Source organism: Podarcis raffonei, chromosome 7, assembly GCF_027172205.1.
Source record: "Podarcis raffonei isolate rPodRaf1 chromosome 7, rPodRaf1.pri, whole genome shotgun sequence".
Lineage (NCBI taxonomy): Eukaryota > Metazoa > Chordata > Lepidosauria > Squamata > Lacertidae > Podarcis > Podarcis raffonei.
The window spans coordinates 34,701,618-34,716,973 of record NC_070608.1 but is presented as its reverse complement, the minus strand read 5'-3'; the positions used below and the strand labels follow the sequence as shown (position 1 = coordinate 34,716,973).

General features: G+C 40.4%; 1 protein-coding gene across 1 annotated transcript; it reads right to left on the bottom strand.

Annotated features, from left to right (window-relative positions):
* Window positions 1-2,825: 2,825 nt before the first annotated feature.
* Window positions 2,826-15,035, bottom strand: VCPIP1 (valosin containing protein interacting protein 1). Its single transcript, XM_053395951.1, has 3 exons — window positions 12,081-15,035; window positions 9,196-9,282; window positions 2,826-5,183 (listed from the first exon to the last, which is right to left on the bottom strand). The coding sequence occupies exons 1-3, from the start codon at window positions 14,761-14,763 to the stop codon at window positions 4,309-4,311; spliced, it is 3,645 nt and encodes a 1,214-aa protein (XP_053251926.1). The 5' UTR covers window positions 14,764-15,035; the 3' UTR covers window positions 2,826-4,308.
* Between the last annotated feature and the right edge of the window lie 321 nt (window positions 15,036-15,356).

The following is a 15,356-nucleotide window of genomic DNA, read 5'->3' as shown; positions in this document are numbered from 1 at the left end:
GTTTTTAATATAGCAATCAAAGAAAATCCCAAATACTGTACAATAAAGTGTAATATAGTACACTGTTATAATACACTATTGATACAATATAGATTAAAAAAAACAAATTAGTACAGCAATCACAAATAAAATCTGAGTGTGCTGAACAGCCAGCATTGTGAACATGGTATCATTGCTATTCTAATTGTATTCAATTTGTAAAGCACTTGCTGTTTTCAAAGGTTTCCTAAATATATACAGTACTAATGCTTATTTATACATTTTTATTTCTCAATTACTTCCAAAAGTGCACTATTTCTCTTCCTGGCAATAACCTTCATTAAAATAAAATCTAAAAATATGAATCACTGTTCAGTCTTTAAACTTTACTACAATCATAGGGGCAAAGTTGGAATGCTGCCGTAAAGTATTTTAAATGCAACACTTTAAAATACTATGGGATATTCACAAGTATATATTGAACGAAGCTTTTTGCTGGAATGTCAGTCCGCAAACTGAGGTTGTGACAGTCTGATTAGCATCCAGCATGTCAAACTGACCCAAAGAAAAAGTAGCTTAGATCTGAATTCTAAGCATACACATAATTGAGTTCCACTAGAATTGGTGGAAATCGGGGATAATTCACACACATTGGGCTTATATGAAATCTAGGTGGGTTGCATGCGCACAGGGAAGAGCAATCATCAAAGCCCTCCATTATGCAGATATACTCAAATTCGTCCCTTCAGAAAAAAGCCATTTTGGTTTCGGAAAATACATCCTTTCTATAGCATTTAGTATACAGCTGCAGCAATGGTCTTCTGTGATCTTTACTAAAGCAGAGAATAGACGTCATGTCTGGACCATAAACACAGCAACTAAATACTGCCCCTATAACAAGTCAATTTCAACTGAAAATGTAGATTATTTAAGGCTAAATGAGAGGAACACATTATACAGGCAAAGAAGGGGAAAGATCAAATATTATTTTTAAAAATCAGAAACTTTGTTACACCTTGCTACTTTATTTTTAGCTGGGTAGAAGTATACTACAACAAACATTCAAAAGTGAAATTAAGTGAGCAAGCCATTTTTTCAGTTGTGAAATAATTACGGTAAGTTTTTAAAGCTGAAACATCCAAGGGTTGACTCTCCAGAGAAATATAGAACAGTAATGTAGTAAGTGCACCTTGTACACCCACTAAAGTACTACTAATGGAAAGCAAATCAGTATGCAGCAATTCCAGAAATTTCTAGAATGCACTTACTTCTTCATTTTTCTTCTCTGATTGTACAGAATTTACTCCCTCCTGAGTAAACCAGTGTATTGGTGCTGCTGTGCTACTACTGTATTCCCACTTCCCATTCATATTTTTATATATACATTAAACTTGCTGTTCAAGAACAAGCTTTTTTGACTGACTTAACAGTGTTTGAAAGAAAACCATGGCCTTTCAACTGTCGAATTTTAGACCCACACACATCAGAAAGCCTGACAGTTGGTGAATAATAAGAGACAGAATTTGGAAATGTCTAAAGGAAATGCACTTCAGGCATCCCCTTGCCACATCTAAGATTTTCCATAAATTCATTTTATAGAGGACTCTCAATTACTCGCTGAAGCTGCAATCCTGTAACTAGTTGCATGTGCTTAAGCTTACTAAGTGAACTATATCACGTTAATGGCAACTATGTGTCATCAAAGTGAATGAGACCACCATTTATTTGTGCACATTAATCCCATTAACTTTGATGGAGATAAGCCTACATTGCACACTTGCAATATAAAAAATTAAATGTTAACGTTTCCCCAACATACTTACAGCTACAGCAGTATTTTTTCCATAACGCTCCTAAGCCAGGATGAGAAAACCTGTGGCCTTCCATGAATATTGGCCATGCTGGCTGGGGTGGAATAAGTTGGATGGCATCTAGAATGTCACAGGTTTCTCAGCCCTGTCCTAATCCTTTACTATTTTCATTTTACAAATAGAGCATTGCAAACATCTTTTCAACACATCACACAAGGGCAAGAATACAAAGTGAATAACTTTGTATTTTTATTTTCTGAGAAGGGAAAAATTAAAAGAGTCATAACACAATTCCTCAAGAGAAAGGATTTCTACAAGGAACAGAAAAGATGTACTTAACTCTTAGTTCACACCACATTAAATTATAAAATCACCCATGCCTTCCCAACTTTACAGCTCTTGCTCATTTATACATGCATTTTGCGTAAAGGATGTTGACAATTATCCTCCTTTGCACACAATGAAAAACCACCAAAGTATTTCCAAGCCAAGAAGAAAAATATCAAACCACCAGACTGTTTATCAACCCTATAATCCAAGCCAATTTTAAGCTAACAGTGGCCATGATTCTCATCCAAAGAATCCTGGGAACCGTAGCTCTGTGCTATAAATCCCCCACAAAAATATTTCCAAAAATACTGGAATTCCCAAGCTTATGTGATAGAAGCCAGAGTGTTAACTGAATTTTCAGGATTTAGATATCCAGTGCAGATATCCATATGGTCCGAGAAATAGTAGTTACATTCTGGTTTGTCTCACAAGCCATCTCATAATATATTAAATGCTACCTTTTAAACTGGGGCATGGGATATTGCTGTGCCAGAAAGTCCAATATCACCCACCCCTGCACAATCCCTTGCGAATGGAAAACACTTTGGGCCATGGCCACAAGTCTGGTTGTGCGTTTGTTAGAAGTTACAGTGTTTTTTTATATTCCGCCTCAAGCATCCTGTTCTGTGTGGCATGATCAATTTTAGAATTCCCTATTTACATCACATATTTCATTTCTTGACCAAATTAAGCAGCAAAACTATATATTTGAAATCATTTATTTATGAAAGTTGTATTTGTATGTTTTATATATAAGCAGTGCATGAAATAACAAAAGATTTAGTCCCTGAATGAGAAAAGCAAAAGGGGTGTTTGAATGGATTAATATAGTTGAATGAACCAAGGCAGTTTTACCTTCGGTTAATTTCCCATATAAAAAATAAACCTTCCCTTACTTGGGACATTTTATCATAGCATTGCTTAGAGGTTTCCTGTGTGATTATAACTGCAGAAAGTGTGAGCATATTTTCAGAATATAAACATTAATACAAACTTAGTATTTGTGGACCAGGTAAAACTTGCATGTTGAGTAAACACTGGCTTCAATAGCTAAGCACTTCAGATTTCTTTTCAGTATCTCTTCTGTATTATAAGTCGTTTACTGTTTCAAGTTTATTTTCATTAGATGAAGCAGTAATAATGCACATAAAATAGAAATAAGCAAAGAGGCAAAAGTGCAACATCAGTATCAAGATAAATATTCTATCTTTACGGAGCAAATACTATGGCTGCTTAGTAAAAAATAGCACTGTAGATCTGATGAATATGCTGTTTAAGTGGATGACAGTTTAATCAACGTGATGCATGAAGACTTGCATAAAAGTGAAACACTAAGGATTTCCCATTTCAGGGAGTCAAAAAGAAACTGTTACTATATCGCTGAAAATCTGATGAAACTTCTGTTAAATTCCATTAATCCAACATGCTTAGAAAGTGTTAATAGCCAGCACTGATAACCAACTGTTATTTTTCAAAATCTTCCTGCACAAAAAGCAATTCCTTATTAGCCTGCTGCAGTTTCTTAAAATACCTGCATACTATTGCCTTTGCAATGTAAAGCACACAATAGTACTTTACCAGCTCAAAATTAAACATGCAATCACTAGCCAACGGGGCAATGAAAAAGCTGTGCTGGCTCAGTCTGCCATGCATTGCTGCATCACCTTTGCTTTAGATTCATCTTATACTATATAGCACTTTGCCCTATCATTCTTTAAATGTACAACTTTTAAAGAGATCTCAATAAATATATGTGGGTTTTTGAGAAACCTGAAATTCTAAATGGATGCAAAGTGTTCAGATCTAAGGGAATGCCTCTTTATGCTGGAACCAACACACTACATTTGTCAGATTTTTTTTCACATATTAATCTTTGAAACATAATGATTTCACATGGGCTGGAGGATTAAGACTTTAACAGAAATAAAATTACAAAAAAAGAACCCACATCTACAGCAGATATTCATCCCAGTGCATATTCTAATAACTAATTTACAGGTAACTGAGAGCTAACCTGGGCAGCAAAATGGCATATTAAAAGCTATTGTCTATCACACACTTGCTATCATGCAATGAGTAAGATATAATCTTTGAAACATACAAGATTCAATTACTAATCTTATGTGGCCCAGCCAACAAACATTACATTTGCACAGTAATCTCTTGTATTTTATCAGTTGTTAACTATTCATGAATGATCCATTGGCTCAGATGTATTAGTGATTTCTGCATCTTGACTATCCATCTCTTCAGGCTCTTCCACAGAATTTCCTTTCTGTGCTTTTGATCTTGTGGAGAATGTTGTTCCCACTGCATTTGACATATTACTGTCAGTTGTTTCTGCATTCAGATGTCCGCTGCCACTTGATAAAGAAAAGGATTCAGACAAACCAGTCTGAGGGCTCCTTGTTTTAATAGATGAACTTGCGGCTTCCAGTTTTCTTTGAGAGAAGTCTTGTGTCACCGACTGCTCCGTATTCTGATCCCGCATGTGTCTGTCCATTGAAGCCTGAATCGAAGAAACCATTTCCTGCAATTTTTTCCGTTGTGCCTCAATCAAATTAGGATCAAGCTGCCTGCTGTCTCTCATGGTTCCTACTCCAGGAGCTATCCGTATTAGCTCACTGTTTCCAGAATCACCTGTGTACACTGAAGACTCAGATTTAGCAGAACTTGGACTGAAGTCTGTGCTTGTGCTTTGCTTTCTTAACAGTGGAGCTTCCCTAGCTCTTTGATGAAGTGATTGGCTACCAGCTGCACTTCCTAATGAATGGCCTTTCCCTTGAAACACTGTTATATTGTGAAGTTGCTCTGACTTCTTTTTAACTACGCCACCGCTACCTAACTTTAGGAGTCCATGTGAAGGACTTGCTTCCCGGCTTCTTGAAGAAGCTTCTGCTCGCACTTGGCTTAGGGCCTCCTTAACCAAGTCTTCAACATCGGCGCCCACAGGAAAATGCCCAGCAACATCCACACAAAGTTCCACTCTATCTTCTGCTGCATTGTACACAAAGGTCTTACCAGGCAAGTGTGGAAAAGTACAATGCCTACCATCAGCCAGACCTATAGAAAGGGGAAAGAGATATTTTAAAGTTTATATATTGCTTCTTAATGATGGCTGTGAAGCAGATAACAAAGCATACCAGGGTCACATTATAAGCACAAAAGGTTGTATCCAACTATGTTCAACTCAGTGTAGCCCCACTGAAATTACTGGACCTAGTTAGTCAGTCATGTCAATTAATTTCATTGAGTCACCCTCTGATTCGGACACAACCCATATAGCACTAAAAAAACCCAATAACTAAGGAAAAAACAAAAACGTAAGAGCAGAACTGTTGGGTCAGACCCCAAAGGACCATCTAATCCTGCATCATTTTTTCCACAATGGCCAACCAGATGTTTTTAGGAAATCCAGAAGCAGGACATGAATGTAACAGACTCTACCCAATGGCACATTGGCATACTGCTCCTGCTCCTGGATGTTACATATAAACATCACAACTGGTAGATAAAATATATATTTCTTAAGTTAAACACACAGCTGCTACATCAAAAATCAAGTTCTGGAAAAGCAAATGCCCTCTGGAATGGAACTATAGAGCCGATTTCTAAAAGTGACATTAAAAGGGACATTAAAAGGCAGGCTTGTTTGGGCAGTAAACGCCATAACAAAAGACTTAAGCAGTAAATACTACTTTTATTCTTTCTCTTTAGTACTCTCTCATTATCTTCAGCAAAAGGTTGTAAAAACTTGAATTGGAACTATTCAAATGGAATCAGATAGTCTGCATAGGTCAATTATACATTTGTCACTACACCAGATACAATCGTTGTTACCTGCTCTTCTGATTTAGAGCACATTTGTAAGAAAAACAAGAGTGTGAAGTTTAAATAATGACTATACAGGAGAAAGCAGTCTTTAGATATATCCACTGAAATGTAATAAAAGATTGCCATGTATATTACATTCCATTATTTCCATTTTAATATTGCAAAATATCTTCTGCAAGTCATCAGGTACCTCAGGTAACCAAAGCGGCAGAATTTGGTAAGGTAAAGGCACCCCTGACTGTTAGGTCCAGTCGCGAATGACTCTGGGGTTGTGGCGCTCATCTCGTTTTACTGGCCGAGGGAGCCAGTGTACAGCTTCCGGGTCATGTGGCCAGCATGACCAAGCCACTTCTGGCGAACCAGAGCAGCGCACGGAAACGCTGTTTACCTTCCCGCCGGAGCAGTACCTATTTATCTACTTGCACTTTGACATGCTTTCAAACTGCTAGGTTGGCAGGAGGCAGAATTTGGTAGAAACACTGTTAACAGCAATGAAGAACTGCTGGCCCATGGGCTTAACTAGGCTTGCCAGGCCCCTGAATGTGGCCTGCAAGGCCGTTTTAGGCAAACCACACCCACCTGTCAGTCAATTGGTATATGACATCAAATAGCAAGATTTGTTATCTCCAAGCCTAGATCCTAACACTGTGATGCTTAGTACTAAGATTGAAAATAAACCTTTGCCTGCTTTTTATAGTAAATTGTCAAAGTGCAGACACATTTTTCTTATCTTGTGGTTGTGCTGGTTAGTTTATTTTTAAAGTTGTTTTGTTAATAGCGTTTTATAGACGATGGTTGCTTTTACTCATGATTTGTTAATTATTTTATATGATTTATGTTTTAATTGTGATGTTCTATTATGTTATTGCTATTTATTGTATGTAAGCCACTTTGTGATTTGTGTGAGTAAAAAGCAGCACAGAAATATAATAAATTTAATAATAAATTAAATTATCTCTGATCTTAACACTATTGAACCACACCACAAAGACTGGAGATAAGCTTCTGCTTGAAGCTGGAAGTTTGAATCACCTGACATCCTATGGCATCAGGTGATTGGCAGGTTGGACATCCACCCAGCTATCAAAATGACATATGGAGGGTGGGCAGGTTCCATTTGTCCACCCCTGATATAAAGCACACAGGAAAGTAGAAAACCAGAAAGAGGGCTGAATGGCTTAGAGGTGTACAATTGCCAATACTGAAACGAAACAGAAATCAGTGGGCACTGATTATTATTAGCATCTTTTAATGAACTTTTAGATGTCATAGTGCAGACTGGGACAAGTTGTCAGAACAAAGATAATTATCTAATGTTTTTTCAACAATAAAGCAATCCTGTTCTCATTCAAGGTACGCAATGTCAAGCTTGGCAGAAAAGATGGAACACTGAAAGGATTCAAAACAACATCTAAACTTGTATAGAAAACAAAATGATCAATTTGAGGGTAGAGAAAAAGCTGAACTCATGTGGTAATTACAGCCTCAAAAGTGTGTCTGCATATGTGTAATAGGCATGCACTCTGATTAACATATTACATTGTACAGTAAACCTGCAATTTATGCGCGTTCAGCTTTATGGGCTTGGGGGAGAAATAAAAAATAAAATAAAAGGCAGTGGAAAGGGGTGGATACACACAGAGAATGAATTCTGAGGCTTTGTCACAACTCTGACTTGATGAAAGGAAAAGCATAATATAAACAAAGACTTTAAACTGTAAGGTGAACAAGCATTGCACCAGTGCATAGTGATAAAAAAATTCCTGCAGCAGTCTTTATCCATAGCTGTGCTGCAGACAAAACAATCGAGATCCTGCCTTTTTGTATCCTCTGAACTCAAGTCTGAGGTTGCTTCTTTTCAAACAAAACACATGTAGTAACCCAAAAATAAACCTTGGGTTACCACTTGTGTTTTGTTTGGAGGAAACAAACCATGAGCCCATGTTCAGAAGACATGACAAGACAGGATCTGGATTGTTTTGTCAGTGGCACAGCAGCAGCAGGTGAGAAGTGCCCTGGGAATTCTGCTCATTCACATTATAGTTTAAAATAAACGATGGTTTAACTTAATGCGATGTGCAAACTGAGCCACTGTATGTCATTTTGGAAAGTTCTCTGAACTACAGAAGTAAAAGGGTGGAGTGGAATGACCTGCTGCACAATGAGACCAGCAAATGTAGCTAGTTAGATTGAAGCTCTATGTTTCAGGATTAATTGTATCACATTCTCCTTTTCAGTTCTTGACTTTGGCTTATAACACAGATTTTGTTCCTCAATCAAGAAAATGAGCGTGCACACAATTTAGTTCAAGAAGACAAGAAAAACAATTGTGACAACAGTACCACTAATTTAGAAGGCCTTACAGACCTTTACTCACTCTGTCAATTTCCTTTAAAGCCTGAAGCAATATACATTTCTCTCTACTATAGCAAGTGTGCACTGCAACCACATCAATGGCTTTGTACATGTAGCATTCTAAAGCATCCTCCTCTGTTTGAGCTGCTCTGTGTCATTCTGATTTGATTTGCTATTCAGGTCAAAACTGATCCGTTAAACCTGAAACTGTTTTATTCCCATAACTATAAAGGGGAATCTAAAAAATAGCTGTATTTTCCCCCCTTTTCACATAAGTGGGTATAACTTGCAGGCAAAGGAGTTCATCTAGAGTGGCTTAAGCTTGCCAAAGTTCAGGCAGATCCAACCAGTGGACTTCGTGCCAGGAAACATTTAAGCTGTTGAGGTTTTTTAAGAGGAAGTGTTTTATTTTCTAGCAGAATTGCATACAAATTGTATGTATGTTCTCTCCTTTTGAGGGAGTGAAATTGTGATTAAAAGCTAGACTTGTCCGTCAAAACAGAAGATCCTCCCACCTCTCCATCATCTCCCCTCTTGAGCTCTGGGTGTTTCCTCAGTCAGTTTAGTTTCGATTTTGAGAAAAGAAAACAAGGAAGGAGATGTTGTGCATGGCATTGAACGTTCTGGAAAAACGAAAGTAACAGAGCTACTTGCAGTATGAGAACTCCCTGATCTGCCTTGACACAACTTGTTAATGGCAAAATCAAACTAGAGAACAACAGAGTCTGCCTGAATCACCCTGATTTGCCTTCTCATTTGGGGTACACATGGCATGGTTGCAACACCCTCCCCACTATATGTATACATATGTACACGAAATCAAAGCTTCACAATAATTTTCTCTTAAAAACCATGATATACACAAGCACATAGTTAGAAATTATACCCATTGTTTTCTTCATTATATTGTAGAACACACCACCCTGATGGAACAAGTGAGGAAGTCCTTTTGCATAAGACCAGACATCTTCTCCTGTGGGACAGGAAAAAAAGGGTTAGTTAACTAGCATAATTATAATTGGTGGAAAAATATTAACTTCATTTATATATAAATACAAATGCCTGTTCCCAGCATGTCACTAAAGTCCTCCAACTTTCTATCACATTCTAGCATAACCAAGATATCAAGACCGCAGTTGAGTTCTACCATCTTCTAGAGGAGTCAGGATAGTGTTACTTCAGCTATACTGTAACATGTGAAGACACACAAAATTTTATTTAAAGATAAAAGTTTTCAGGTCCCACTTGCAATATTACAATGAAGGCAAATGGAAAGCATGCTAGAGATATGAAGGTCCAGAGAAAGAAGGGGGGGGGGATAGACTCTTCCTCTGGTTCCCGCCTCCCTTTCCCGGTCATCACATCTCACTGGGAGTCACTCTTTTAGTTTCCCTGGGAACCTAAGGGCCATTTCACACATGACAAAGTATTAGCAACACAGCATTTAGCTACACACATTTTACTGAACGTATAGGAGTACCTGGGTACTCAGAGGAATACAAGACAACCTTGATTTTAAGCATCAATGAAAGAGAATAGTACTCTGCCAATATATCTTAATGGAAAACTCAAGCTACATTTACTTAACTCTCGGAACCAGGGCTTGTTCTAACTATGGCAGTTAATAAACCAGGATTTTAAGAAGTGGTTTGATATCCTATTTGTTTTAGCCAATCACAGACAGAGAACCATGACTTGTTCTGTTTGGACACTATGAGGAACTGTTGCTAATTCAAAAGGGAAAACTTTTAATCTCCTCTTTGCATGCAGAGGGAGGGGAGTTGAAGAATGCAGTCCCAAGGGTCAAGCGAGCATTTTTTCATAACAACAATTCATGCTTGTTTGAAGAAGGTTACAGTCCTCCAAGTATGAGAGAGTTCTCCCATAGAAATCATAGGCAATTGCTACAAAGGTTCAAGCTTCACCCTGACTACTCTTTATGCAGTATGTGTGCTTGTCTTGTTTAATCCTAAAACACCTACCCTCCCATCTCCTTTCTGCCATGCAATGTTTCCTCCCAACCAGCCCCCTTGCATGAACATGAGGTAACCCACAGTTTTGTTTCAGACTCCCCCCCCCCCCCGGTCCTAAATACAGTGGTACCTCGGTTTATGAACTTAAACAGTTCCGGAAGTCCGTTCTTAAACTCAAACCGTTCTTAAACGGAGGCGTGCTTTCCCTAATGAGGCCTCCCGCCGCCAGTGTCCTTCCACCGTTTGGATTCCGTTCTTAGACTGAGGTAAAGTTCACAAACCAGGACACTACTTCCAGTTTTCGGAGTTCGTAAACCGAGTCATTCGTAAACAGGACTGTTCTTAAACCGAGGTACCACTGTATTCTTTTCTTAAAAGGTTTCCTGACATGCATGCAGCCACAATCTCTTTTGGATACTACCTTTATACTTCATACTCAGATGAGAACAAGAACTACCCTACTAGGAAAGACGTGGTTGCTAAGAAATGGTTACAGCTGAAGAGATATTTTTCTCTGAATAACAAAAGTCATATGACCACAACACTTCATAAGGTTTGTTCTCAGTTAAAAAAAGTAAAGTTGCAAGTTTCACTTTTGTTTCATAGTATCTACTCAGTTTCGTTTCCAAGAGTTCACTATTAAGCTTTCGGTTCATAAAATTACACACAGAAACTTCCATTTTCTTTTGAACAGTCATTTCCATCATTTTATTTTTAGTGCCTTAACACACAAGCCTAATTTTCAAAGCAGCACAGATAATGCAACTGCGAGTGCCAAAAACATTCATGACATTGTGCAAATGTTACGCCATTCTGCAATTATCACAAGGGTTTTATATTGGGGGGGGGAGCTTTTTAAAAAAATGCCTCAGCTGGTTGGAAACCAAGCAATACTATTGATGTCATGCACCCTGCAAGTGAATGGCAAAGACTGCAATACGTTGATTTTATTTGCAACACTGCCAATTAATTTGGTTTAAAAGGTTTCTTAAAATATAACCTTCCATAGATCTGGCTGAGTAGCAGAAATACATATATTATATATACTCTCTGGACAAGCAGTTCGGCTTTTAAGTTTGTTTTACTTCACCAAAACCCTGTTAAGCTTTAAATTAAGACAGTAAGTAAGATGAGGTGTTGCAGTAAATATTTCACAGCTTCATATATATGCTTTTAGTATAGTATTTATAGCAAACTAAGCAAATGAGGAATCAAATGAGAATCCAGACACAAAAAAACTCTAGCTAGTTACTAGAAAAATTAGGAATACTGAGAAAAGTCCATTTATCAGAGCACAACATTACACAAATGAAGACATAAGATAAAGCTGGGAGAGGAGAAAAGTGGCTTTCAAATACCCCTAAAACAAAGGTTGGGGAATCTGCTGTTTTCTAAATGTTGCTGAAATATCATTCCCATCACTGGCCACGTTGGCAGAGGGCCACAAGTTCTCACCCCTGGCTGAAACAGTAGTTACAGGTACTTTAAAAAAAAAAGTAGTTTCATTATTTTCAAAAGGAGGAACAGTTGTGCAGCACTAAAACTACTAGCACATTTCCAAAGCTTAGCAGTGTTTGGTATGGTTTCAAATTAGAGGACTGACCATGTGTTAAGATTCCTGCATTGCAGGGGGTTGGGCTAGATGACCCTTGGGATCCTTTCTAGCTATGATTCTATGAATTATGACACCAACTTGTATTTATCTAATAGTTGGTCAGATCATGTATGGATTTCTAGCTTTATAAAAGTTAGACATATCTCTACTCTTTGAAAAGTGAAAAAAAAGTGTTTTCCTTACCCATAAATGTTGCTAGAAGACACAGAGAGTACATTTCCTTGTCGATTTGTTCTTGGATTTCCTTGGAAGCAATTTTACTAGTAACAGCAACATCATCAAGTTTCACAGCATGGGCCGAGTGAACTGAAGCGGTCAGGCTGCTCTCCTCCTTGCCTTTGAGAATCTCTATAGTTACTCTGTCACCATGCAGTAGAGGAACAGGTTCATTTTCCTGCCCTTCTTTGGGTGGCAAAAGCTCTTTGGGAGGAAAGCCAACTCGAATACATTGCAAATGGGGAGGAATATTAAATTCTCTAGCGATGCTTTCTTGCAGTTCTAGAAATGTGGTTGTGGATTTCAAAGTGAGCATGGCCTGCCGCCCATCATTTGTTGTTATGCGTATTTTCTTCTCTTTTGTAGATGTTGGGGAATAAGGAGTCTTTGTAGGTGTAGCAGGTGCAGAAGATGGCCCATCAGGAACAGCACCTGGGGAAGATGTTCTAGGTGGCACTTTTTGTGCTTGTTTCAATTTTTCTGTTTTGCGTTTCTGCATTATAGGTGCCTGTTCTGCAATGTTTTGCTGAATAGTTCTTTCAGTTTTACTCATATTTAGCTCTTCCCTGTGCAATGTTTTTGTTTTCTGACCAGTAAGAATTATTTTGGTTGGAAGTTGAGATTCCAAGTCTTGTCCTTGCTGCACATCATCAACTCTTCGGGCATGAGCCCCATCAATGTTTACAGGCGTATAATCATCAGGGTTCTTTTTGGCTGTTTGATGTAGAATGGTATTGACAACTTTCTGGACAAGAATCTCACTGCCAAATTCTCCAGGAAAATGCTTGGTAACAAGTTTCATTGCAACATCATACACATTGCTGTTTAGAGAAGGATCACTTTCATACTGAAACCAGTATACCGTCTCTCTCACCACTCTCCCACCCCACTCTAGAGTAATTGGGAAAGCTTCAGGGAGATTGTCATACTCCTTATCTTCCCAATAATGCTTGAATCCACAACCACATTTACCACCTGTCGATCTGGTATTAGTTCTGTCCCCATCCAAATACACAACAGAACCATCATTTCTGACACGACGCACCAATGTTCCATGGCACCAGTTACAGACAGTCAAATTACTCAAGTTATAATCAGGTACAAGTACATCCTTAACTGGATTATAGGCACATACCAAATTGTTAAGAGGGAAACTATAATTTTTATCAGGCCTTAGCTGGCCATGGGTACTTTTTGCCAAATTATACAGCTTCCCTCCGGGAGCCAACCACTCAGGAGCAACATGAAGTTCTGAAAGGGCACCACAAATGAGACACTTGTGAAGGCGGTTGTCCACCACTGCCTTTTTAGCAGCTGCTGTGACATCTTCAGGCTGAACTCCTATTACACCAGTCCTTCTATAGAAATACTGATGTACATCAGCTACTAAACTGGGATGAATGCCATGCTTATCCATGAAAACCTCTTCCATGGCAGCAACCAACCTCATCAAATATTTGTCTTGCAAACTTCTGTCACCCCCAATCACACAACTACCATCATCTTCCAATTTGATGTATTTTTTAATAAGGTCCTGAGGTACTCCCCAAGCTTTAGGAAGTAATTTCATAGGCAATTGAGGCAAAGCAGCACCTTTTATCCCAACCAGAGGAATATAATGGTTACGGCCAGAACTACTCCAGGCAATACAGAGAGGTTTGTTCAACATGCCATCTTTTCCCATGCATTTTTCTTCTGGTATCAATCCAGGTAGAAAAGTGGCAGAGTAGTCTCCTGAACTACGCATTCCGCTCAGGGAATCCAAGAGGATGATGGGCCGGTGCAGCACATTGGCCAATCCAAATATGTGGATGTTTCGAAGGCCCATTGGTACACCCTCTGGGGGAACAAACAAAGGATCACATTCGTTTATGATGTCTTCCCATTCTGCCGCATCAATGAAGTCATGAAAGAGAGCTTTGTAGCGGCTGAGATTCTCCCTAAAGTGCTTCTTGAGATTCTCCCGCAAAGCGTGCCAGAACAGCTCCCTGCCCACCAGCGCCCGGGAGATTGCGTGCACCAAGCAATGGCCATCCCCATCCACGTGGACCGGGATGAGGCACTCCTGGCTGTTGTTGGCCTTCTTGATATCCTCCAAGGTGTCGTGCAAGTAGAGAAGGCTGCCGGAGCGGTCTTTGCCATACCCTACCGTGTCGACATGCTCAGGCTCAATGAGGAAGGCACGGTCGCCCAGAAGAGCGCAGTCAAAGATATCCCCCTGGTTCATCTCGGTCAGGAGCTTGGCCTTGCCCGTCTGCTTGTCCATGCCATAGCGGGCCAAGATGGGAGACAGCAGCTTGCAGTGGTAGTTGGACAGGCCCATGACTTTCACCAACTCGGTGTTCTTCCTGGGGGGCCCCGCCCCGCTCACCCCCAGCAGCGCGTTCCGCAGCAAGTTGTGCAGCACCAAGTCCGGGTCCGTCACCTCCTCCACCGCCAGCAGTTGCCGCTGTTCATGGCGCTGCCCGCAGTCCGTGCACTCGATGCTCCCGCTGCTCAGAGGCCCGTGCGCCGGGAAGAACAGCCGCGCCTGGCACTTGGGATCCGGGCAAGTCCCCGAGAAGATCCTCCGGTCCCTCTTCTTCGAGACCGGCGCGGCCACCGGCTGCTGCTCCTGCTGAGGCGGATGTTGCTGAGGCGGCTGAGACATCGCTCCGCGCCTCCTCCTCCTCTTCCTCTCGCCTGCCTGCGGCCGCTCTCCTTCCCCGCTCCCTTCGGCTCGCGGCCCCTCACAGCTTCATGCCCCGCTCTCCCCTCCCCACCGTAACGGACGGAGCCTGACAGAAGCCGCCCTTCGTCCTGACGCGGCGCACCAGCCCTAACAGTGAACGCGGAAGCCTCCGGCACCAACACTGACTGCCGCTTCACTGCCCTGGCCGTTGCCCGCAACGTAACGGCCTTTCCCCTCCCCTCCTTCCATGCACACGGCGCAAGCGCGGCGGGCTGAGGCACACGGTAAATGTAGTATCCTCCGCCCAGGAAGTCAGGTCTTGTAGAATAGGGATCCCGGTGATTAAAAGACTACCGGTACCAACATGCAACGCGGTACAGGAAAAACCGAGAGCCATGAAGAAGGATGTTTTTGCACAAGGACGACCGGGAAATGTAGTGTTTTCTGTCGCGGAGGGACGAGCGCGATCAAATAGACAGGGGCGCGAAAGCGACTACATTTCCCAGAATGCTTCACGACTTGCTCTCGTGGTTTATGGCGTCAGGGAGTTGACGAGGGGTAGGTTGAGGGAG